The sequence below is a fragment of the Seriola dumerili genome, unplaced genomic scaffold (genome assembly GCF_002260705.1).
Source record: "Seriola dumerili isolate Sdu_G_001 unplaced genomic scaffold, Sdu_1.0 BDQW01000191.1, whole genome shotgun sequence".
Classification (NCBI taxonomy): domain Eukaryota; kingdom Metazoa; phylum Chordata; class Actinopteri; order Carangiformes; family Carangidae; genus Seriola; species Seriola dumerili.
This window is the reverse complement of record NW_019174446.1, coordinates 4,400,167-4,426,045: the sequence shown is the minus strand read 5'-3', so window position 1 is coordinate 4,426,045 and position 25,879 is coordinate 4,400,167. Positions and strand designations below refer to the sequence as shown.

Here is a 25,879-nt window from a genome sequence, read left to right as displayed (position 1 = left end):
ATACTTAATGTAACGCATGATATTAGATGCATTACATGAAGTTATTAAAACGGGTTTTTTAAAAATGTATATAGTTGAATAAAATGTACTGGATTATTGAATTAAATCAATGTATTTAAACATATAAAAATTGGTTTAAACTTAAGAAATACAGAGACACATTGTACTGACAGCGGAGGACAGATAAACATATATGAAAAAAGTATTCAGTTAATGAGTGAAGCATCTCTGTATATGAAGAGTGTGGGATATTAGTGCTTTCAAAAAGCGCACTACAAAATTATTTTAAAACTTAAAAACAAAGAGAGAAGTTCTATCCAAAACTTTTGTTCAGTCTCTCTAAACATGACTGTGGCAGTAACAACCACGTGGTTTCTTTATTCTGAAATCACTACAAACCAATAAACTACAGTAACTCCTCCCCACCCCACAGTCCATTCGTCAGGTCTCTTAACTCACCTAAACAGCACATCTTACTGTACAGGTATCTGCGTCTTTCTCCGTACGAGCTCATCTCATGATGATAATTCCCTTGCTCGCAACTCCATAATTCAGCCATTATGATTCTGACGGAAAAGCGCAACGAGACCCCCCCCCCCGGTAGCCCTCTGTTTCAGGCACACTGTGTCAGCTGGTGTGGGGAGACTTAAAAAAAGAAGCAGGAACCACTTTCTGACAGATGAACACTGGTTTGCCCTGCCCCCTTATAAATGGACAAATGGAAAGATAACAGACAGGTAATTCAACATTATTTTCATGTCATCTTTATGAATGTTGTTCATCCTTTGATTAGTTTATAATGTTGTATACTAGATCCGTACAAAAAGACCATGTCACTCATTCATTTTTAATCATTTTCACCAGTTAATTTTTTCCCTTCCAGTTGAGGATTGAACGGCATATTTCCAGTCACCCCGTGATTCATGCTTGTTTAATATTAACTACTATAAAATTTGAGACTTGACCTGAGTGTAGTGAATTAAAATTAACCTTAAAAAAAAGGATCTTTGTTAGAACTGCCTTGACCTAATGTCACCTACTTACCAGTGTGTGGTATGTGTCCACAGTCAGTGTTTATACTTCAGTTTGTGCACATATAAAAAGCCTGAGGGATGATGGTTTATGTGACAGTTCTCATGCTTCTTCTCATGCTTTGATTGCAGTTCCTGAAGCAACAGAGACACGTCTCTTGTGATAATATAATGATTAGTTCTTTTTCATGTCCTCAGGGCTTTATAGAACCAATCACAAATTCTAACAGTATAATATGTTTGAACAGAATAAAGCAACAAACAATAAACCCTGAGTGTAAAGATCACATCGTAATGATTTTATGTCTGTTCAAAGAAAGCAGTGTGCTCCAGCTGCCACACACACCTACTGTCGCCAGTCAAAGTGACAAGGACGTAAGAATTTACAACAGGGCACAGCTGAGCTGTTCCTAGGTCACATTTAAAAGGGAAAGTGACCTAAATATGCTGCGTTCTCTTCTTACAGGACACTGACCTCTGACACTGGACCAGGAAGCTCTCTGATGTCTCACACGCACCGCAATCACTCACACAGCAGCATTTCTCATTGATCTCCTTGGTGTCTTTTTAAAGCAAACATCATTCTTTTTGACCTCAAGTAGACATACATTTTCTGATGATTACAATTCACAAATTTCCTACTTTGCCATGATGTATTTATAGTATGTGAAATTGAACTGACCTGGGTTCAAATCCTAGCAACCTCATTATAGACAGAGCTGCAGGTTCAGATATTCAAAATTTCAATTATAGATTTATTTATTAAAGTATGTATATCTAATTTTTATCCATTCGCTTTTAATAACCACACAGGACTGACTGCTTTTGTCTATGAAAGTGTAGTCAAAAAGCACCTTATTGCATCATAATGGCAATACAACCATAGATATTAAAGATATAGTTAACACTTGCCCAAAGGGAACAGCCACATGCCAGCACTTCTAAAGCTTACTAACACCTCTTGTTTGTTTAATCCATATAAAAACGAAGTGTAAAAAGAATAGTTTATGGTTTTATGGGGGTTTATGTGCCAGACTATTTCTTGGCTCCTCCCAGTGACAACCCTTCAAGTAGTAACTTTGCCCTGCTACTATCGTGTTACCTTTGGAGAGAGCCAGGCTAGCTGTTTCCACATTTCCAGTGTTTTTGCTAAGCTAACTATCAACTATTCCTTTAAAATTAGATTATCTATTAAACTTTTTGACTGAAACTGTACTGGGGTCAAAATTTTGGTTTCATGTCAAAAATGTCTTAAGAAACATAAAGTGACACTTTCACAAGATATTGTGCTTTAGCATCTTTACATAAAGTGCTAATGTCACTCTTTACTCTATGGACCAATGAGTGCTGGGAAATCCGTAATGGAGGTCACAAGGGGCATAAAGAAACTGCCAGCACAGGACTGGATGTGTTTCCAACGTCCCAGTGCTGCTCATAAATAAAATCAGCTCTAAATGATCAGCCTCCATGCGGCTTTTTGTCTCTCACTGGGGTTGGTTGACTATCCTCAGAGGACATGAGAACTGTACCCAAAGCCCCGATGGGCTTCTCTGAGGCCCTGAGGCACAAGTTCACTGTTTATGTTATGACTCATGCCTACTGGTTCACCAGTGGCAGGCAATCTAGGCTGCTTATATACGCTCATGGAAAAAATACACACACACACACACACACTCACTGGTGTACAGTAAAAGCTGGACTGATCCAGAGTGGGAGTCTGGCTATGGCTGTTTCCAGGAAGAATGCTGGCTTTTCCACAAACCAGGCCAAAGTTAAAGCCAGAACTGAACCACCATGGCCCACACAGCTCTGTGAGGGCCGAACATTTATCTCTGAAGGAGCATTTGTTTGGCAGTACGTGTGATTAAACGACACTCGTGGCCATAGCATGTCAAACAGGATGTTATACTTTACCAGCATTGTAAAAAATGACCTGAAACATTCTCCGCTCTCAGCTCCTGTATGACAAAGATGGAAAGTGAGCTTTCTTTAGCTATGAGAACCACCGGTTTAACCTGTTGTGCCTGAGCACACCGGCTATGAAAATTTTTAACCGACCAATTATGCAAAGCAATTTGACGTCCCATTAACAACCTGGAAAAAACCCCAGTGGAACATCCATCACTAAATATGAATCTTAAGTCTGATACGTTGTGTTGTAACACCTGAACACCCGAAGTGTGCGTTTAAGACAAGCTACTACACTATATCCTGCTAGGCCCCTGGGGTTGACACGCCAACTTGGCAAACTGGCAGTGTGAGGAAGGGAAAACAAACACAGATGAAAGGTCAAAGTTCAGTGAGGGAATGCCGAGAGATGCACCTTGTGTGTGACACAGAGTATTTACAGTTCTGACTCAGCCACGCCCCCTTTCCTCCTGACCTTTCACATGGCCTCATTCCGGCATGGTCGGAAGAGAATGTTAACATCCATGTTCCCGCCTCTGCTGCACGCACGGCGCAGCGTGCCGGATCGGAATCTGAGCTAACAGCGCTCAGCGGCGCGGTGTCCGCTCTCACTGCCGTAATAAGCGAGAGCTCAAGCCGCGGAGCTGGTGAGCGGATAGGAGACAGAGCTGTCATCATTCAGAATAGACGCCAAATAAAAAGGGGGACAGTTAAGACCAGAAATCCCTATGAAGAGCGCAGATCAACAGGGACAGCAGCTGCATTTAGCTCCTCAGCATCTCACACAATAAAACATTAGCAGACAGAACATTATAATGTCAACATCAAGTAAAAAAGAAAAAAAAAAAAGTTAAATGTGGAACCATTAGATATTAGAGAGATGTGGCTTTAGCAAATATAAAATGGCACAATGTATCTTCGATCTTAAAAGTTACCTTAAGCATCATTTCAGCTAAGTCAAAAAACATCCGGAGTATTATCCGTCTATCCCAGGCCAGAACTGATCATATTATTGCTTTTATTATAAACACACAGAGAGAGTCATTTTACTCTGTAAAAATAAAGTAAAATGCTTGTGTTTCCACTCCATCCTGATTCAAGTCTGAAGCTGAGTTTCCTCACACTTAGTAATCATAGTCGCCATCCTTTCAAAACACATGCTATCTTGGATCAGATTATATGGTGTGAACACTTTCCCCAGATTATATCCTCTTTCTGTTGATTTTATAAGATAATGTAACAACAACACTGAACCCTGGTCGCTCTATTACTGACACTAAGACAGGATTAGCAATACGATTTAATGGTGGTGGTACAGATAGAGTCAGGGGATCATCAAAGTCAGTGAGATTCATTCTCTGGTTACCATGAATATTTGTAGAAAAAGATGGTGGAGTGACTGACAGACACCTTGGGTGTAAAACACCAGCTTACTTTTTATCTGCAATATTAGAGCACACAGTCTGATGGGAGTCCTCTGCATCCGCATTTATTGTTTCTCTGGGCTAAATCTTAGATAAAGCCATCAAAGTGTTGCCATTGAACACACACATGGATTCATGTCTTTGTGGCTCAAAGGCTGGCAGCCAACTCTGGGACTGGCAGCGCCTCCAACCTAGCAGGTGTACTAACAGCAGTGCTAAGAGACGATTCATTTTACTGAAGAGACACTAGGGCACCTTCCAGCAAGAACACACATACACACCCACACACACACACACACACACAAACCTTTGATCCATAACCAAACATGACTAGACAGGTCATGGAGGTTTGGGTGGGACCTTATGAAAGCATTGTTTCAACTGCACATCAGCGATCGTGCAGTGCAACAAAAGAAAATCAGCCAAGTTCAGCCAGGTGGAGTCTGGACTGGTTTCTATCCGTGCACAATGACATGTAGCGCTGTCTCAGTGCTGCTGCAACATGAGCCAAATCGAAGGCCTCCCTGCCTGAGAGCAATGAGGACTAATCCCTTTGCAGCTGCAAGTAAGAGCAGATACTTCAATCTGTAGGCGGCGTGAAACTGGCACAGAACGGCCTGGTGGCACCTTCCAACCGGTCATAGTGCGCAACGACTGACAGGGTTTCAAGGTTACGCATGAACGTGACTAATGAAGAGGGTAAACATGCCACACGTGAAGCTGTGTGTGACCTGTTCAGGTCAGTATCACAAACATTAGTACACAATATACACGGGATAAATATGCACAGTTATCCTTCGCCACTGATAACACCGTGATAACACAAAATCAGCAGATTAAACACCAGTTAGACAGACAGAGGAAGAGATGAAGCAAACACTTCTCTATCATCCAGCTACTTTGAGACTTTCCCTGAGATGTTCCTCTAATTATTTACTTAACCTTTATAAAACCACTTCTCCTTACCTTGCCTCTTGTGTTTTCTCAAGCGCCAAAATACAATCAGGGAAACTATGTGCCCCAAAACCACCAGGGCGGGGAGAGTGGGTCCTGGGGGGCTTGCAGGCATTTGTTGGGACAGAGAGAGAGATAAGGTAGAGGAGATGAGGGGGATGAGCCTGGGCTGTTGTGACAGGTGGGCTTTCACTAGGAGGCCAGGGGGGGAGAAGGGAAGTGGGACGGCATGGGTGTGGCAGCAGGGACATTTTAAAAAAAGGACGGCCTGAGCAGGAATTCCTGCTGTTTTCCCCACCCTGGATCTATTACTGAAAGTCTTCTCCTTGTCTGCTTCTGCTGATTGTTCAGCTGTTTTCAGACCTCTATAACATAGACCACACAGTCCTCTCCTCACCTGCCCTACACAGTGAGAGCAATGGAGTTCTTACCATCGCAGCCCCAACTGAAATAGTTTCTCACATTAGAAAATATATAGTTTTTGTTCAAATAAACAAAACTAGACAGTGAAAAAATCAGCATTTTCCAAATCCAACTCAAGCTGTTATCTCTGCTTGACTATTATTCTTTCTAAGTATCTCTTAGTTCCAATTGAGATGAAAAAGCACTACATTGTGTTTTACTACTTATCAAATGCACCTTTTGTGACTCATTTGACCTTATTACAACAGCCACTTCGTGTTATCACTTACAATGAGTTTGCTATCTGCATTCTTGGCAGACAACTCATTTCTGGAGAAAAGCGTCAAATCCATAAAAGCAATAAGAGGTCTTAACGTCTTTAGGCCAGTCCAGCCTGGTTCTCATTGTTTCTTCCAGTCTACCTTGTAATTACAATACTCTCCAGACTTATGACTATTGAATACAATTTATTGTATTAGATTAAAAAAAGCACAACCAGCTGATAACCCAGCAATGAAAAGGTAATAAAAACCAAAACTTTAAAAAGTCCATTCTTTATTTTTGACACAACAATAACAAGCGCTTCAGCTCTGGGATTGTACAGAACGATAGCAGGTGGTTGTGGTTTTACGGCAATCTGAAATAGCCCCCACACACACACACACACAAACGGCTGTCTCTCACACACGCGTAAACTAATATAAATGAATAAAATACACTCTTAACACTTTACTTTACAATTTGTCCCTGCTTGTTGACATTCCTGTCAGACACACAGGAGAGACACCTCATAAAGGCGGCAAGAGGGAGGGGGGGGTCAACATTGCCCCACTGCTCTCGCCCATTTTCTATCTACATACCATCAAATAAAGAAAAACATAGCAGGCAGCCAACCTCAATCATAATTCAGGTCAGTCACATTGTGGACAGGTTTAAATATGGAACACAATCTGTGCTGCAGTAGCTGAAGGTTGCTGTTTGTTACATGTGCGTCTGTCGTGTGCACAGACTGGGAACACAACAAGACTTCACAGGGTGCGTTTGCCAAAAACACAGGCAGCAGCCAGACAGACAAACACAGTTAGACACAGGCAGACAGACCACAGCAACCCCACTCTGTGAACCTACCAGGTATGATCTTCATCTAAGAGACGGTACAGAGAGGAAGAGGAGGACGAGGGTGGAGAAGAAGAGAGCTGGACAGAAGGGGAGTGAAGAGGACAGGAGACGCTCCTGTTTGTTTGCTCTGAGCTGCCTTGTTTCTCCCTTGTGTTGAATTTTGACAGGCTGCGCCTGCTGCTTGGATCCGTCAGCTTGCTCTCCCGTGGCCAGGGGAGGAGGGAGGACACGTCAAGCGTGGGGAAGGGGGCAGGGGTGAGGGGCTCAGAGGGTAGAGAGGGGTGGGTGGCCAGGGGGAGAGGGCTGGTGCTGACTGAGGGTTATAAATATCCACAAGAGCCAGATGATCACACAGTGTCACAGTTAGAAACTGATGGAAGTGCTCTGGCGGGACACTTGGCTACATTCGCCCCCCTAGAGACAACCCCCCCAAACACAAGCTCTCTCGCTCGTCCTCTCTCACTCTTTTTGACGATGGTGGTGGCAGGTTAATTCTGTGATGTTAAGTCACATCTCTCAGCCAGGAATCAGATCTGAGCTTTTCTTGTATCATCTGTTTCTCTATTCGCGACATCTTCCAGCAGACGAGGCAGACGGCCTCAGCAGAGATAACCTCTGTTATGATTCGTACATTTGAATTGAATTGAATCATGTCTCTGAGTCCTCGGGGGTACAGTGTGATTAACATATGACAGCTACCATTTGGACCTAATGTTGTCAGCACTTACAAAAGTAGACATCTCAATTATAGCATGGTTTATGAAATGATAATAAAACACTATAATATATGACATAATGTGATCTAGAAAACACAATTCTGCAATTCCAAGATTTTGCTTTTTTTTTTAAGTTTCTTTGGTGCTGATCTTCACACTTCTACTTCTTGGTGATCTAGAAATTTCATCTTCTTTTACTGCTCCCCTCATGACACATCAATTATAATAAGATTGTTACACAATGTCAGATACTTCAAATGTAAATGACATGAGTTAAACTGGATATGTTCAGTGGCATCATGGGAAACAAACACTGGCAGGAACATTAAGTGGACAGAAATAGCAACAAAATGAGTAAATATGAAAAGCAAGAACTAAAACAGTGCCTCGCACTAAATGTCCGTCACCTAATTCAAGTTTAATGATGGACAGACTGAGATCATGACCGCGGCTTTCAATGTTCATCCCCTGTTGCTTTTGGGATCACAGCGATGCACAACAGTGTCTAAATATAGAGAATATCTAAATATATGTATACGGCTTTGTCAGTTGTAGCGCTGACAACTGGCTCCATTTCTCTGATATACTAAAAAGAATTTCCACTCTGTGTCTGGAGAGCAGAGCCGGGGGTCGTCTTGTCTCATGTAACGTGGATGGTACAGATGGATGTCGTGTGTATGAAATGAAATCAGCGATACTGAGAAACCATGATGGGGATTTAGAGAGGATCGTAGGGAATACCTCCATCAACATCCTCGCGTTCCTTTGTGAACTCCTGAACTCAACAGGCGCCTCATGCACACATCATTCATGTTAGAGCACACGGCCGAAAGGTATTCTAAGCTTGTGTCCAGAGGGAAATACTTCTTGTCTCAATCTATACCCATATAGTGCAGAAGCTCCGTTTTCCATTTTGTAAACATTGCTCTCCTCTATTTAAACTAAGCAGGTGGTGAGGTCTCTCTTGAGAAAACACAGCATAAAGTGAGAGTCAAAACTTAAAGGTCAAACACTTGGGTGAACTTTAAAATAAGTACAAATGCACCCTACAGAATACTGTAAATGTGGAGGCTTAAAAAGTGAAAAACTGTTCCTCTAACTCACAGACCTGAAGTGGTATTAGTCAGCGCCTGTAATAAAGCCCAACATGCAGCCTGGGAAATGACTAATGTCACAACCATCTTAGCCAAACCCTCAATATATTCCACATGTGATCGATCTCCCTGTTTCCAGGGTTTGGCTCACAGTGAGTTAACTATTAGACTGCTACGACAGATTTCTCATTCTGCGCCACTGTCCAACCTCTACTCGTTATGCTGCAACAGACTGCCATTAAATTTGATATCAAACACTCAACCCGGCAGTTCAAACCGGCAACTAAAACTTTGTTTTGGTAGCTCGTTAAACTGTGTACACCACAGCAAAATGATTTGTGTCATCCTGGCCATCATTAATGTCTCAGAAACAGTTTTTGGCAGATACAGACGTAAAGACAACAGGCTGCAGTCCCATTCTCAAGTTTCATTCTGACTCTGTGTTTTCGGAACTGGCTCAGACTCTCGTGTCAACAACTCTTTGTCAAAATGTTTGCTCGGTGTGTTTGTATCTCGGATTGTGAAATGTAGGCTGATATGTTCTGACGTTTACCATGACAAATTAGAAATGATTTCACAAGTGGAGTCAGCAGTAAAAGATAGGACACGGCAGCTAAGGTCATTTGCTTTGGTTTGAGCAAAACATGACTGGCGGCCAGCAGCAGAAACAGAAGCAGCAGATTCGACTTAAGCTGCCAACTCACAACACAATCTACTGATAGACAGAATGACTGACTTTTGAACATTCATTATGTCCCTCATTCTTTTCTTTTTCTACTCAAAGAAAGGTCAGACTCATAATTCCAGCCCTCAGATTTGAGGAACGGTCCGAGTGAGTCACAACATAAAAATGATGTGCCACCATAATGAGAGGCACAGAGCTTCAGCACACTGTAGCTGTTCATTTAACCAATCACACAAGAATGCACGGGCAGGATTTCAGAGATGAAAAAACACGGAGGACCTCAGTGGCACGTCTGGGATGCGATTTAGTCTAATTGGCCCTGGTGCCATGTGTGGGCAGAGTTTAAACAGCCACTCAGCCGTGTCCAGTTCATACGAGTGGGCTCACTGCACAGCTTTTGTCGAAGTACATACAGCACCCTTCATTCAACAGAAAATCAAAAGTGCCACACGAAAAATCAAAGTGTTCCCTTGAAATCGAAACCAGCTTAAGGAGCCCTTGTTGTGAAAGCAACATTTTTGTGGCACAAGTTTTTCAAATCCTTTTTTTCTTCCTGGTTTCCACATCACTGATGCAATAAAAAAAAATTTTTTTAAAAAAGAGAGAAATTGTAGCAGCACAAAAGTACACTTACATAAAAGTAGTACTTAACTGCAACTATGTCCCGAGGGTGTAACTGACTCTGCTGACAGCTATTGCTAACATACCAGGAATACCGCACTAGGTGGGATAACAGCTCTAAAACCACTGTGTCTGTGAGTCATATCAGACACTGCTCATCGTATCTCAGGTAAAATCAGAGGGAAACTTGCTTCGGCAACAGTGCACAGCCAGGCTGATGCAAAGCTTCATAAACAAAAGGATGATTTGAGTATGTATTACTTGTAGTTTTATCTAATCCCCTCTTTGAGTATCTATATCTGTGCTTGTAGCGTTTGGTGTATGTGACAGATGACAATGGAAGTTAGTGGACAGCAGATGTCAGCAGTGGGTCAGCAAACACCGTGCTCCTCTGATGGCACCGCTGTGTAAATATCTGATATTTTGGCTTGCATATGTTATTCACTGTATTGGTGAGTCATACCATTTCTATCTAATTTCAAAAGGGACTTATTTTTGCTAATTGAATCCAGATCTTCCGTCACGTGTGGAACCAAACAAACACACCCATAGAGCCGTGAGTAAGTTATTCCAACTTCCTGACTCTGTGTCCGTTGCTCACACCCACCAACAGACAACGCCCATGTGAAGCCCTTTCTATTCCCCCTCTTGGGGATACAAAAATTAACACGGTAGCCAAAACAACATCTTATTTTACCCATTGTGAAAATTTTGACATCATCCAAAATCTGGAGTCACATGAATATGCTCCAGCATCATGATTTAATATGAGCAATGCGGGTTTCACTTCAGCAGAACTAACCACAGCATCACATGGCAACTTTTGTCTGGATCCAGCAAAGGAAGATGGCATACAGCACCGTCCTCACATTGTCTACATAACTCCCATATCCTATACCATTACATAATGGTATGCAAGGGGCATTCTTATCTCACATACAAGACAGGCTGAAAAAGCACACCAGGAAAAAAAAAAAAAAAAAAAACCCAGAACATAAACCAGTGCCAGGAACACAGTATTACTGGAGCAAAGAGGAGAAATACTCCCAAGAGCACCACACCTCCCTCTCTCATAGTCTGGCTTTAACTCATGCAAAACTATCTCTACAGGGAGCAGGCGAGGCTGAATCTCAGAAAACAGCCCCACCTTGTTGGAATGACTGCAGGTCCGCCTTATCTCATTTGGCAAACACTCTGAGGTGGCTCCAGAGATTATCATTTTCATCGCAACAGTGTGCACAGCTCAATTTATTACAAGAGAACTGGAATTCCACACCCAGAAAAAAACATAAGATTTTGGGGTTTTAATCTGCTTCACAGAATAATAACAGCCACTGATGCATGTAAACAGAAGAGGAAATTACAGATAAGATTTTATTTTATACTTAAAGTTGCGGTAAAACTTTATATGCAGTTTTGAAGTTAAACTTTCACCTGTAACTATCTGTGGAGGAGGAATCCATGTCATACTGGGCTGTGCAAAACCTGACAGTGTCTCAAATACACATACAGGGTGTGTTATGACAGTGTTACTGATACCTCATCTATTTTAACACGCAGATAATTAAATCACAGCCACATCTCAGTGGACTCTTCTCACCATCTCATTGAATCTATTCCTAAAAAGAGACTGACTCTAGTCCACATCACAAAATAGAGGCTGAGCTCTATAACATGTAACTTTAAGCCATAAACTGTAATCAAATCACCCCAAAATAATACTTTGGAAAAGACGTCAGGGACAATTACAGTATGGGAATGTTCTTCGGAGTAAGAAGTTCATGGTAATGTGGAAGAGCATCAATAGAGCCGTCATCAAATCCCCTACCTAAGACCTCCCACACTTCAAAGAAAGGTGGGATAGATACCAGAGCAATTACATCACATGCGCACAGAGACTAGAGCAAGGCAGGAAGTAGGTTAAGTGGCACGCATTCAAACAAACCTTCAATGAAGTTGGGCCAAGTCTTCTCCTCTGGCTCCTCCAGTGAGTGGTCCCAGTCTGCCTCAGGTGAGGCTCCTTGCACAGTGGCCCCCGCAGCCCCTGCCAGAAGTGCACGCTCTATGGCGATCGCCTCCAGAACATCCAGGTCCAGTTCCTCTCCTTCCACTTCAGGTTGTGCAGGTGGAGGAGATGACTGCTCCCCAGTTGGACTAACAAGCTGCTTCACCTCAACTATCTCTTCCACCACTACAATTTTCCTCTTCATGGCGGCCTCGTCTATGTCAGGGCTTACGGACTCACTGGTGTCACCCAGGTGAGGCTTGTCTGCGGGTGTGGCAGTAGCAGAGGGTGTGTCCTCCTTGTAGTGCCTCTTCTTCTCTTCCTCGTGCTTTAAGGCCTCAGAATCAGAGAGCCTTTTCTCTGTGCTGCGCTCTGCTGCCTGAGTGGCCAAATGTTGTGCAACTCTGGGAGGCTCCTCTTGCTCGACTAGGGGGCTGGCCAGTGCCTGAGCTACAGCTGCCTCTGCTGTTACTGCTGGTGCTGCTGACGCTAATTCTCCGGCTGCGGGTGCTTCCCTCACAGTGGAGGATGTTTTTGGTTTCGGAACCTCCCGCTTGATTTTTTCTGCAGAGAGCAGCGCTGGCTCCACCTCCCCTTTGTCTGCCTGGGCCTCAGAGAGCACAGCTGCTGCCTGCCCGATTTCCTCACTGCGCATTCTTTCGGGAGTCATCTTTGCAGAAACATTCGTTTCTGTCAGTTCAGAGGCCGTGACAGGGCTGTCTTTAACTGTGGTCTTGGACAGTGATGTAATGTCAGTGGATGGCAATAATTCTGCTTCAGGCAAAAGGACAGGCTTTGTGCTTATAGTCTCTGTTTCTGGTGCCTTAGCCTGTTTTTTCCCTTTCCCTTTCTTCTTGCCCTTTGAAGATTCCTCTGCAGCTTTCCCTGCGCTTATTGAGGATTTGGTCTCATCTGTGGGTTTTTCAGATCCTGACAGTGGTGCAGAGCTCTTCTTTTCAGCTTTGCAGCTTTCTTGTATGAGTTCCACTTGAGTTATTTTCTGCACAGTCACTGTTTCCACTTTGTTGACAAGCATTGCCTCAGATTTCACTGGCTCCATGTGGGGCAACTTAGCATTTAACTCGCCCTTGGGGCATAATGGTCCCTGTGTGATCTTGCTGACACTGCTATCCTCAACCTTTTCTTTTACTTGTGCATTATCTGGAAGGTCCACCGGGGGCTCTGTAGGGATCTTGTCAAATGGTAGTGAGGCTACTTGAGAAGTAGTCTCAGTCTGTTTAGGGACTTCCTCCTTTGTCTTCCCATCAGTTTTTTTAGGGATGTTTTTCTTTTGCTCCCTATCTTTATTGTTTTTAGCTTCAGTCTTATTTTTCTCTACAGGTGATGCCCCCTCAGTCCTTACACTGGTAGACACGGTCAAAGGTTCTGAGGTAATCACTGGAGCAGCTTGGGGGATATTTTCTGCGACCTTGTCCACCTTTGAGTCAGGTGGTTCCTCGGCATTGATACTCTTCTCACCTGGAGATTTCTTTTTCTTTCTTTTTGATTTAGAGCTTCCTTCAACCACTTGTTTGGTTTCCTGAACCACCTCTGTGGCATCAACATTTTGACTGGCCTGGGGTGAGGAGTCTTTTTGCACTAAGGCAGGATCCTGTACTGACACTTTACGGGCCTCTTCCACCACTATTGTGTCATCTTTTTTGACATGAGGAATCACCTTCATGTCAGTCTTCTCCTGTTTCATAATAATCTCTGTTACTGTAGTTTTAACGGTAGTTGTAACTTCAATTTTTGAAGACTGTGTTGTAGTTTTCAGAGGCACTTCATCAGCTTTAGGCTTTGCCGAGAGATTCACTGAGGTTAGTGTTGCATCAATAGGCTCCTGAGTCACTTGAACTTTGGAGATCTGCTTTACTGCATTAGTGGACAATACTGGCTCGCTGGTGGCACTGTCAGGTGGAGGTTTGGTGGTCTCCTGAGTAACGGTTACTCTGGCAGTTTTCTTGGCCTTCTCATGATCTATTTTTGATTCAGCTGGGGTCTTCCCTTCTGCAGGTTTAATTGATTCCTCTTTCACCTTGGCTTTCTGGCCCTTTTCTTCCTTGACATCTTTATGAATGACAGGTGTGGTGATGGCGGTGTCAGTAAGAGGTTTGGAGGTTTCCTGAGCAGTTGCCTTTATAGTAACTGTCTGAGGCTTCACTTTATCCATTGTAGTTTCAACTGTAGTCTTCACCACTGCAGATTTAACCGTCTCCACAATCACCTTTTTTGTCTTCTCTTCTTTGACCTTAGCATCAGAAATCACTGTGGTGGATGTCTTGCTTGTGACCATTTCACTTGACTTCATGGAAGCTTTTTCATCAGCGATCTTGGGCTTCTCTTTATTTGTTTTGGGAGCAGAAGGCTCAGCTGGCATCTTTGATGTTGCACCACCTGTAGCCTCAGCAACAGCAACCACAGCTAATGGTAGGGCTGTTTTGGAGGACACTGATGTCAGAGTGGTCTGCGATACATCCTGTTTCAAAGCTGCTGTCTGAACAGGGACAGAAACTGAAGCCTTCTCCCTTTGGACCTCAAACACTCTTCTCTCCTGTGATGTTTTTACTGGCCTCTCACTGCTCACATCAGGCTGCTGACGAGAGATTCTTTTCACCCTGCTCTCCTCCATCACTGCTGATTCACTTCTGAAGTCGTTCCCCTTCCTGAACAGAGACTGAGACTGGTCCTCCACTTCCCATGATGCTTTTGGCCTGACTGGTTCTGCAGCCAGCGGACGACCCCTGAACCTGGGGGTCCTGTCAGAGTAGCTTTCTCTTTCCCCAGGGCCCATCATCTTATGGCGGTAGCCTTGACGCTCATCCAGTGCCTCTTGGCTTTCTGCTTCAACCCTGCGTCCTGGTTTGGGAACATAAGACGTTGGACCTTCCACAGATTGGACCCGTGCAGCCCGGTGGGCAATAGCTAGAGTGGCGGCTGGCTTCCTCACCCTCTGCAGGGATGCAGGAACAATCTCAGGGGGAAGTCGGAGGAAGTCACGCAGGTAAACAATGCCATCATTGGTCAGGTACCAGTAGAAATGTCTCCAGGCAAATGTCTCCGTCACGTAGCCCCTGGACTTCAGAGACCCCATGGCACGGATTACTTGTAGGTTGCTCACACTTTGCACCTCAGGGTGCTTGATCTGAGGCCTCTTGTCCTTCTTGGCCACCATGACACCATCTCGAAACAGGACCTCATAGATGGCCCTCAGGTCACGCAGAGGCATCAGCATTCCAGCAACCATTGTGCTCTATGTCAGTATACTCTCTGTAGTGAAACTAAAATGCACAACATCAAAGGAAGACAAAACAAATTGTCTCGTTGCGTGAAAGAATCCAGTGGCAAGACCGGCTGTCACGTGTTTCTCAATTCAATTAGAAAAAAAATTTAAGAACAAATCCTTGTAATCTTTGTTTCTTACTTTCTCTTCCTCTTGTTTTCTCCTTTGGTTCTGTCGAAGAAAAAGAATATTCCTCTGTGACTTCAACAAAGTCAAAAGTTTGCTGTCCCCCCTACGTTCAGCGTGGCTGGGAATGAACAGTCTCCGTTCTGCCGAGATGGCAATGACAGAATGGAAGAGAGTCAGCGTGTGTGAGAGAGTGTGAGAGAGAGAGAGAGAGAGAGGCACACTTCTCGGTCCGGCTCCTCCTACCTTCTCTCTCTATTTCTTAGGGGAAAAACTGGCATGGAAAAAAATTCTCACTAAAGTAAACACTACAGCAGGAAGCACAGAAAAAAGAAATGACTGCAATAAATTGATCGGAATAAAGACGGCGCAAAGTCAAATGAATGAGGCAAAGTGTGTTTGAGCACATGTTCTGTAGCTCTGCGACTTTTACGGAGACGCCCACCCACACAAGGGAGCACACGCCTCCTATATAATGTACACACACACACACACACACACACACACCTCTAAACACACAGTATGACTGGCTGACACACACCCTTTGGCGTGTCACACACACCATAATGGACTCTTCTAAACAGAGATTAGTAATAAGACGGAGAGTTGAGCAGTTGGTGTACATCTATCCTGCCCTGGAGCGTCTCGACTCGCGGAGCATCCATGTAGGTTATCAAGTACAAGTGTCTTGTTTTACACATTTCACGATCGGGTATCACTGAAGAGCTTTTACTCTACGCGCAAGGTGTGGTTTTCAGATATAATATCACACTTTGTTTGAATGTCTAAAGTAAAGGCTGGTGACATTTGAAAGAGAAAATATATGAACCACCATGAATGTATTTTGCTCCCGTTTAACAGACAGAGACATTTCCAAATCTTTTTATAGCAAATGGAAAGACAAAACTGTCATGACACTTTAATTCACACACTGGTAGTTTGATATCTGGCAGAGCTAATATTAAGTTTTATTCTATTCATATCTGTTTGTTTGGAGGGTCTCCAGGCCAGCAAGAGAGGGAAACTACATAAACGAATCAGTGTTTCCCATTGCAGCTCATTAAAGTGATGCAACAGGCTGCAAAGCTCCATAAAGACATGTTGCTGCTCCAGACAGCTAACGTTAGGGCTTCATTCCTCGCTTTAGCTGGGAACCAAGACTCTTTCTTGCACAACTATATAAAGAACTGTGCATTATAGCTAACCTTTTCAGCACTCCCAGGAACATGATATCAGATTTCCATCCTAGATCACTTTTCTCCTCTGTACATCTGTCTCCTGTTCGTCTCTCAGTGTGTCAGTGAGAGTGTCCCCTCATGGCCAGGCCAGTTAGAGCCAAACTGGGAAGAAAACTGACCATTGTTGGACAGAGCAGAGGAGCACATGTTCACTCATCTCATTGAAAAGAGGAGTGTAGAACAAGCAGACGGACCAGCGCTGGAACACGGTGATCTAGTTGCGAAATTATACTGGCGGTGAATGGGCAGCAGTGAAACCACGCATTCTCCCTGCTGCTGTTTGAAACCACACTTTCTATTACACATCCAAACACTGGCAGAAAACTGTTTTCTTCTTTTTTTTTCCCCATGGCAACAGTCAAATGAAGTGAGCCAGTTCTGAGTAAGACACATATCCGCTTTCAGGGCTGCAGTGGAGCGGCGGGCCATAAATCTGTTGTCCTGGACACCTGGACTACACTGTCATTTATCAGAGCACCATTTGCAAAGACACTGTGATCTGATACAAACTATTAGCACATTGTCAAGCTCTTAAACTCTTATCAGCAATCAAGCAAATCATATATAAATATCTGATCTGAATATCCGAACAATATGTGACAAACATACGTACATACGAATACATTAAAATAATTCAAATCCTTCAGCGACAACAGACAGTATTTTTGGCTGTAGTGTACTGAACTTCAATAATACCTTTCACTTATGCTGTCAAAAAAATTCCTTCCACATAACAGCTCACTGACATCTGTGTATTTAGACCCAGCGGTGATGCCCCAGGCTGTGACAGTATGCGCTCCACCTATAACATACAAGCTCATCCTTCATGAACTTATATTATCTTTAGTGGCGTAAAGTTAATGATTCAGACTGAAGGCTGGGAGGAGTTTCCAGAGGAGGAACAAAGGAATTCTCAGGTTCACTGTACAAGGAGGCATTCCTTTGTATTACGAAACAAAATGTTTTATCATTGACATGCTGCAGTTTGCCTGACATTGAAGCACAGATAATAATGGTGGTGATGGTAGCAAGTATAAGCTGGTTTTGTTTGTGCGTGCGCACATCTGAAAGCTTCGGCTTAAGTAAGTGTGTCGAAGTCACGTCAAGTTGATTGATCATCCCATTCGGTACGAGGTTATACAGCATATAAGGAAGTTGTCTAAACACAAAAAAACAAAAAACAAATACAATGCAAACTACGCAAATAAGCCCCAGTGATATGCTGATCAAGCCTGTGTTCAAAATTCTAGCCTAGAGCTATTTCATTTGGGGTAATTTGCATCGCTAAGCATGGTGCCTGTGCTCTCTGGGCTGCATATCAATGTGATTTCATGCACTGTTTATGCACAAAGTGTTCAGTGAACTTCAAACTTCCAACAATGACCCTTACTCTGGCTCGAGGCCCAATCCCTTCAGCCATCCAAAGATGAAATATGCCCAAGAAATACTGTATGACCGGGCCTGACAAACCTGTGCTTCTGCTTTTCACACTGACACACTGGTTACAGTAGTTGTGTGCAAGTTTAAGGTGGTGTTAGCAACTTAAAAATAAACAGACTATCAGAGGGAAATGGGATGCACACTCACTATAGAACTAATGCAATCTAATTTTATTCAGTGTATAAACAGACATAGTAGCAGCCAACCACAGAGCAGCATGATGTGATTGACTGAAGCAGATAAAGGAGTAATACGACTATGGGGAAGTGCCTGAATAGTTTCCTGGTTAGGAGCCCACTTCTGCTTCAGAGTTTCAGACCTCCAAGAGCCCCAGAATAGACTTGTCACCACCAACTGATGGTAGCTGGCCACTGGCCCACTGTAAAGGCCTTCTGCTCTGTGGTCTATTGGTGCTGCACACGTGCCCTCCATTCTGATATCAGATCCAAGCAACTCCAGCCACTTCCAGGGAAGGGAAAGGTCAGCAGGGCCTTCCTTGCCCTCTAATGTATTTGCTTGCATTACAAGAAGTCAGTGACGTCAAACCTATGTTGAAAACTAACGAACAAATGTGCAAACATGTGATGGGCCCCCCTAATGAATGACACATGTAATGTGAGCAAGTTACAAATTTAGTGCAAGACAATTAAACCACAAAAAAAAGGAGAAAAAAGAAAAGTACAAAAGAAAACAGGTTTCTTTGGTGTGAAAGCAAAATAAATTGGATAAAATAGACAGAGAGGGATTTGATGATCTTTGCAAGGCAAGTAGGGATAGTGGCCTTTAGTCTATTCCAATTCATGGCTTTTACTTTTGAAGCTGTGACAAATCATTCTGCAATGTGCGAGGGCTCTCTTTATATCTGGATGATAAGCCTATTTTTTATTTGTGGATCTCGTCCTAGTAAGTTGAGTGGTGACCCCCCAGTCAGGGACAGCTGTGCCCCCTGACAGAGCTGATGCATGTTAAAGCACAAACACCTCCAACTCAGGAATGTGCTAAAGTTAGAGTTTGCTCTAAACTGCCTCATATGAAGGCCGGGCTTGTCACTACAGTAATTATAGGCTGTCGGAGTATTCAATTTTAACTGATTAATGAAAATGATGATTTAACAAACTCTTGAAATTTTTGTAACTTTTAAATGTAAATGGTGAAACAAAAACATACAGTAAATTAGTGAAAAAGTGCCCCCATAGACTAAAAGAGCACTATGGTGTGTATATAGAAATATTTATTTGAAGGCAGAGGACTCACATCTTCTCTCTTTGCTTTAACATTATACAAAAAATAATCCTAATTTTTACTGATATCAAATATCTGCATGTTTTGATCATGACAACACACATGTCATAACTGAACCAAAATGTGAAAATTTATCTTAATTGCAATTTTGCAGCAATGCTAGTGGTCTATCGTGCTGGTCCACCACTTTTGGTCCAAACTGAAATATCTCATCAACAGTTGGATGGATTTTGTGCAGATATTCATGGTCCCCAGAGGACGAAGTCTGACTTTGGTTCTCAGGTAACTAGCACCACCAGCAGGTTGGCTGAGGGATATAAATTTCACTTTAAACTATTTTGGTTTAGAGTGAAATGTCAGTATATAATATATAACTGTTGGGTGAATTGACATGAAATCTGTTCTAGACATTCAAGGTGCCCAGAGGGTAAAACCTAATGAATTTGCCATTCCCCTTCTTTTTCCTCTTGCACCCCCACAGGTTGAGGCTGTCTTTGGCTTTAAGTGAAATAGCTTGATCACTATTGGATGGATTAACCTGAAACGTGTTCCCTTCAGGATATATTATAATCAGTCTGATCACCACAATATCTAACTTTACATAACTTTTCATCCAACACCATCATCAGGTCAAGAATTCAACTTGCTAAAAAATTTGGTTCATCACTAAATACCTGCAAATCTAATTCCCATCAGCTTCAAACAAAGAGGGTTATCATGGTAAACATTGTACCTAAACATGTTAGAATTGTTATTGTGAACCTGTTAGCATGCTAATGTTAGCCTTTAGTTCAAAATGTGCAAAGTTTGTGATATTTTTTCTTATATTTTTACGCATTTATTCACAAAAATTTGCACAGGACATGGCAAATGATTGTGTAGCAGTTTCTTAACCGAATTCAAGGCCTTGTTGACTTGACTATTTGAACTATTCTCTATGCTGACTGACACATTTGAGGCCCTAATCCCACCCTCATAGAAACCTTAAGACAACCTTGACTGATATTTGTATGGGTCAGCATGAAGAACGGTGTCAATTAGTGCTTGAACAGAGAGAGAAAGTGGCCTTTGAAATGCAAGAAGGACGAAGCTGCGAGGATTAACCTCTTGTGCCGACTGGTCCTTGGTGAATCTGGGTATAATCGGGATGATCTTGTGGGGTTAACGATTGGTGACATGAAGGGAACTACGTGTTCTATGCAGAGACAGAAAGACCAGAGATACGTTTCAGGGGTGGCTAGAAGAAGAAAAAAAAACTCATATGTTGTAAACTGTACCACCAAACTCAAACCCACAGAAGTGTGCTTAACCACAAATTGGCTGCAGACAAAGAGGTACTGTGTGTTAGGAGCTAGTGAGCAGAGAGGGAGAGTGAGAGGTGTCTTTGGCATTCCTCACACTGCTGCAAAAATAAATAATCAACTGTTCTTGGATAACAGAGGCAGCAAGGGGCAAATTACGGTAGAAAGAGGGAGATTTTTTTTTTTTTTTCCTCTGCTGAGGAGCAAGAACAATACACAAAGTAAAGTTCTGAAATCAATCAACACACTATGGGAACTGTTCCTGCTGCTTTGCCAACCCAAACTTTTTTTGCCTCGTAAATGTATTTGGAGTTATATAATGCTTGTTAAAAGCAACTGTGGAGCAAGATGACCATTGTTTTGTAAAATAAAGTTTGTGTAACTGTGTAAAAGTGAAAGAAAAATTCAGCAAAGACTCAGAGTATATTTTAGAGGAAGACTTCAGCAATATAAAACTGCGCTGACGTCACAAGCAGAACAGCCTACTGTGTGGGTAGAGTAAGAAAAGCCAGCTCTTGGCTTTTGTCTCACCAATATAAGCATAAATGCACATGGAAAATCTATAAACTGATGTGTGCTTGAGGTAAAAATGACAGGCCTTGCTTGTGTTCTCAAATCCAGGAGTCACGGATCACACTGACTTCTCCTTTTCCAGAGTGGAAAGAAATGAAGTCACAGATTATGCCCTCCTTATACCGACCAAAAATAAGCAGGAGAACCCAAAGAGTTTGCCAAGTCCCCTTCATTCTTACTTACTGTCACTCTAACAAGCTTTCTGTCATGGGTTAGCTGTGGAGTCTCTATGTGTCCAACCTTACGACGCCCCCTACAGCCTCTCAGACTTGGACAGGAGCCCATCCAGGAGGGGGCAAATGGGGCCAGACTGAAAGCAGGCGCAGTAATGTGACAGATTTGCCGTATCCAACACTAAAGCATCAAACATGGATATCAATGGGAACTTTCCCTGGAACTGATGACGAGGATGCCAAAGTATTCATCACTCCAACTTTTCACATCTATTATCCAGCACTTTGTGAACAGGGTACTATTTCCTCCGGCAGCATACTATATGCAAAGCAGAGTATGTTCTTTCCACTCTGATGTAAAACTGAATTCTGCAAACAGGCAGTGACTACAAAACCGCTTTGTGCTGTAAACAAGTTCCAGCAGTGAGATCTGGACAGAAAATTTGAAACAGCCCTCGACTCTCTTGTTCTTTCTCCTGTGAGAGCTGAATGCCAGCTCAGCTAAACGGCAGCCAGGGATCAGAATCAGCATGCAAGAGATGTATTGCACCATTTAGGCGCTAAGTGTAATTGCATAAGAAAGATCAATGACATGCTCAACTCCCTATTTAACTCTCTGTAGTCCAAAATGAGAAAAAAAAAAATGAGCTGCTGTCTGTAAGTGGCCACACCTCTCCGTGACATAAACTTATATCCGACCAATGCTGAGAATCATCCCCTCACCGTATCCTGCCTCAGTCTTGAGTCACTTACCTTTTCGTGGGCTGAGCCAGAACCGATCTCCAATGGGATCTCCTCTGTCCATGCTGCTTTGATCAGACATATTATACACAGGCCTCAGCACCTCCAACAAAACACAACACCTTCTTTCTGCTTTCAGTCAAAACCACACTGCTTCTTTTCTTTTCACCCTTGTGAGACCCACTGCCTGACCAGCAGATCAACATGGCATGCAAGATGGGGCTAAAAGAGAGAAGGAATGGGTGGTGGAGGGGTACATTCAGGGTAGGGAGGGTGTTTGTGAGAAAAAGAAAAAAAAAAAAGAACAAGGGAATCTTTTCATCTCTGGCCCATAAATGCAGAGGAACATCTACACTATAAATCTGAGTGCCTTGCCAGGCTGGACACATCCTCTCCGCTGCCCTGGATACCCTGCCCCATGTCCCATACATCTGAGGGCGCCCACGCTTTATTCCAGACAACACGGAGATACACACTGGACGCCTTGTTCCGAGAAACCTCACAAATTACAGCCACACAGATTAAGATGAAGAGTGGACACTGGACAAAAAAAAAAGGGAAGACAAGAAAAAGTAGACAGAGACAGAGACAGACAGATAACAAAAGGCACTATCAAGGCGTCCAAAATACACCCCTCAACAACAAGTCAGGTTTTGTCTCTTGCATACTTATTCCTTGGTTTGTGGGGAGCAATTAAGCCTTTTGTAACTCGATAAAAGGCAAGTGAGTTAATCTTAGAACTGGAGTCAGATATTAGCCAACCAAAGGAGAAACAGTCCAAACACGCAGAGCGAAAATGCAAATTCTCTCTCGTTGTTCAAACCACCAGCAGGTGGAACCGCATTGCAAAGAGCTGTCGGATCGCAGGTAAGTTGAGGGAGGTGAACCTGTCAAAACATAATCATGTTTTCAATAAATGTCGACGGCTGTGTCAGAACTACACTCCGGTCCCTGCACTGATCCTTGACTGAGGGAGGCTTGACAAACATGACGAGATAATTAAGTGAGGATTTTCAAAAAAAAAAAAAAAAAGGCCAATTAGCTCTGACACACTGACTCCGCAGATGACACATTTTTCTCTTAAAACCTGAGTAAATGAAAATTCACACAGCCTGAGTTAGATTAATAAATCGAGTATCTCCCAAAGTTAGTCTTTTTCTCCACCCAGCCATGACAAACAGCAGGGAAAGCAAAATAGAAATTATGTCCTCAAAGAATACCTGTAGAGACACACTTTATTTGCCAACTCAGACTGTTAAAGCCTCATATGAGCTTCAGCTAAACTTCAAATTACATTTTGAGGACTGTGGATCAGAAACTCATTCAATTCAGATGTGGCCATGTGAGTATTGTCTGAAGAAGAACTTGAAACATTGTGAACCTCCTTTCAGTATCGGTAATTATAAATAATGCTTCAATGGACCCTCACAAAATGGAGCTGCAGTGTGGTGGGTGAGGATGGTGTAAAATGGCCGTAGGGTGTGCCAGGTGTGGTAATGCCAGCCAAAAGGCACCAGCATGTTTGTGCCACCCTCAGCCTGCTATGAGAGGACAAGCTCATTCATTCCTCCCTCAGACCCTGATTGTGTGAAAAAGCAGACATCTGGTAAAGATAGTGTCCCACTATGAAAAAAAAAAATGTCCCAAACAATGAAACAAAGTCGAATCATTCAAACAAAAGAAAAAAAAAAAAAAAATCGTTTGAATATTTGCTCCATGAGTCAGCGTCTGCTAACCTCACATGGGTGTGGCCATGCTGGGCTTTGGTTGCTGTAGCAACACAGCCCACAGGTTAGCAAATACCATGTGCCGTCCACGGTTGAGGTCCCGGGGAACGTGGGCTTGCTGCTTCTGCTGCTGTTGCTGCCATGGGCAACCAGCTATCAAAAGAACAAAACTGGACACAGGATCTAGACTCTGACTTCCTGACTGGCTGCCACAGTGTACGGATTTGTATTGTAACCTGAAGAGGCAGAGCTTTATTTTTAGATAGGCATCCTGACGATCGGCCACCAATAAAATACGGACAAACACAATACAGGTGCCTCCTCATGCACAAACACACATATATGCTCCCACACAGAGACACGGGGAGGTGATTTATTATCATCACTCCCATAAAATCCCTCCATCTGGAGAGAATGAATCAGTTGCATTCTTTCTTTCCTCAGAGCGGAGAGAGAAAAAATGACTGCACGAGCTGCTCCTTTCACTGCAGACAGACTTGCAGTAAACTTATTTAAGTTATTGAGGCCGAGGAAAAGAAAATGCCTATCCTGCCACAGCTTTAAAATCAAGTCACAGACAGCGTCGACTCACCATCACTATTAATTGTCAAACTTTCTTCTACTGGCTTTCACTGAGCTGAACCACCCACAAGAGGGCTCATGTAACTCTATAATGTAGGAAAGAAACACAACAGCTGTGGCAGTAAGGGACGACGTGACGAGGACGCAGCACCGCCCCAGCTGCATAACAGAAAGGTGTGAAGTCAGTTAGATTCAGACAGCCTCAACAGAGGAGAGAGCAACGATCCATCTGCAGAAATAACACTTGATATGTGATGGACTTACTGCCTAAACAAGCGTTTTTATGGATACTGTGACATTACAGAACTTCAGGAATGCTCTGTTTGTCTGGGATCACAGCTCCTCTGCAGCGGAGCGCCGAAAAGACACGACGACATGTACCCAACATGTCCTTTCATGCCACAATGTGAGAAAAATAAATAAATAAATGTAACCCACAGCCAACTAATCTGCCTGTGACTCAACAACAATAACAATATCTAATTACGCAGGTAGAGAGCTTGGGTGGAGTAGGATATGAGAATTGATTACTTTGCATTGTTGTGCCCATGGGGTTCTTGCTTTTTTTCTTTTTTCTTTTTTCTTTTTTTTTTTTACAATGATGAGACGTGATAGAGTCCAAGACATGAATGCTGGGAAATAACGAACCATAAATATCAGGCCATCACTATAAAGGCACATGACTGAATTACAATACAGCGGAAGCAATAATAAACACCTACACTAAACCTCACGATAAGCGTCCCTTTGCCTTAGCTTGTTAGAAATTTTTACTTATCAGCTTATCTTATTTTATATAGGCTATTCGTGGACCACCCCACCCACAATTCAAGTGTCCTCAGTGCTGCAGGAGATGGCATTTCACTTTCCTCTTTACTTGTTCTTATCAGCATGACTGGACTGGCTCCACATCCTGTTTTCCAGTGTGACACCTACTACTAAAACTCCAGCTTTAAAGACAGGATAACAATCCAAACAATGGGCAGGCTTCCCTTCCCTGAAATGTAATAAAAAACCAGTGAGCAGGACCGGCTCCAGTATTGAACAATACAGTGGATTCAGATACCACACGTTGACTGCATGCACAAAAAAAACCAAAAAAAAAACACTCCTTTATGAAATCCAAGAGAGGCAACAATCATAGAAAGAAATGTTAACAGTTTGTCTTTAAGGGCGTGTGGCCCCTGTGGGGACAAAACAGCAGAGTAACTGCAGTCAACAGCCTCTCAGGTTACTCCCCTGACAACTCTGAGAATCGCTTAATGTTTTTACAGCCTCCTCTCACGGTGCAGTCTTAGACACAAAACCACACTATGGGCTTTTAAAGAGTTTACTGTAAAGAATCCGCCAATTAATGTGCTGCTAAAAGGTGTGGGGCCAGTTGTGCTGCTTTCACAATTCCCACAATTCCCTTTCACAGAGGAAAACTGCATGAACAGTACACTCTTGTGGTAAAAGTAAAGCCTGCAACAAGTAACGGCTATTGCCTCGAAA

At 43.0% G+C, this 25,879-nt stretch overlaps 1 protein-coding gene across 2 annotated transcripts in view; it reads right to left on the bottom strand.

Annotated features, from left to right (window-relative positions):
• The window catches only part of LOC111227641 (plectin-like), a 111,414-nt gene that overhangs the window by 47,022 nt on the left and 38,513 nt on the right, over positions 1-25,879 (bottom strand). Inside the window, exon 1 of one of the 2 annotated variants that reach the window (XM_022753228.1) lies at positions 6,848-6,921. The exons of the other annotated variant lie outside the window; for it this stretch is intronic. Coding sequence (XP_022608949.1) covers positions 6,848-6,863 — 16 coding nt within the window. The 5' untranslated portion in view covers positions 6,864-6,921. Of the gene's footprint in view, positions 1-6,847; positions 6,922-25,879 lie in introns of those variants that run through there. 2 annotated transcript variants of the gene reach the window in all.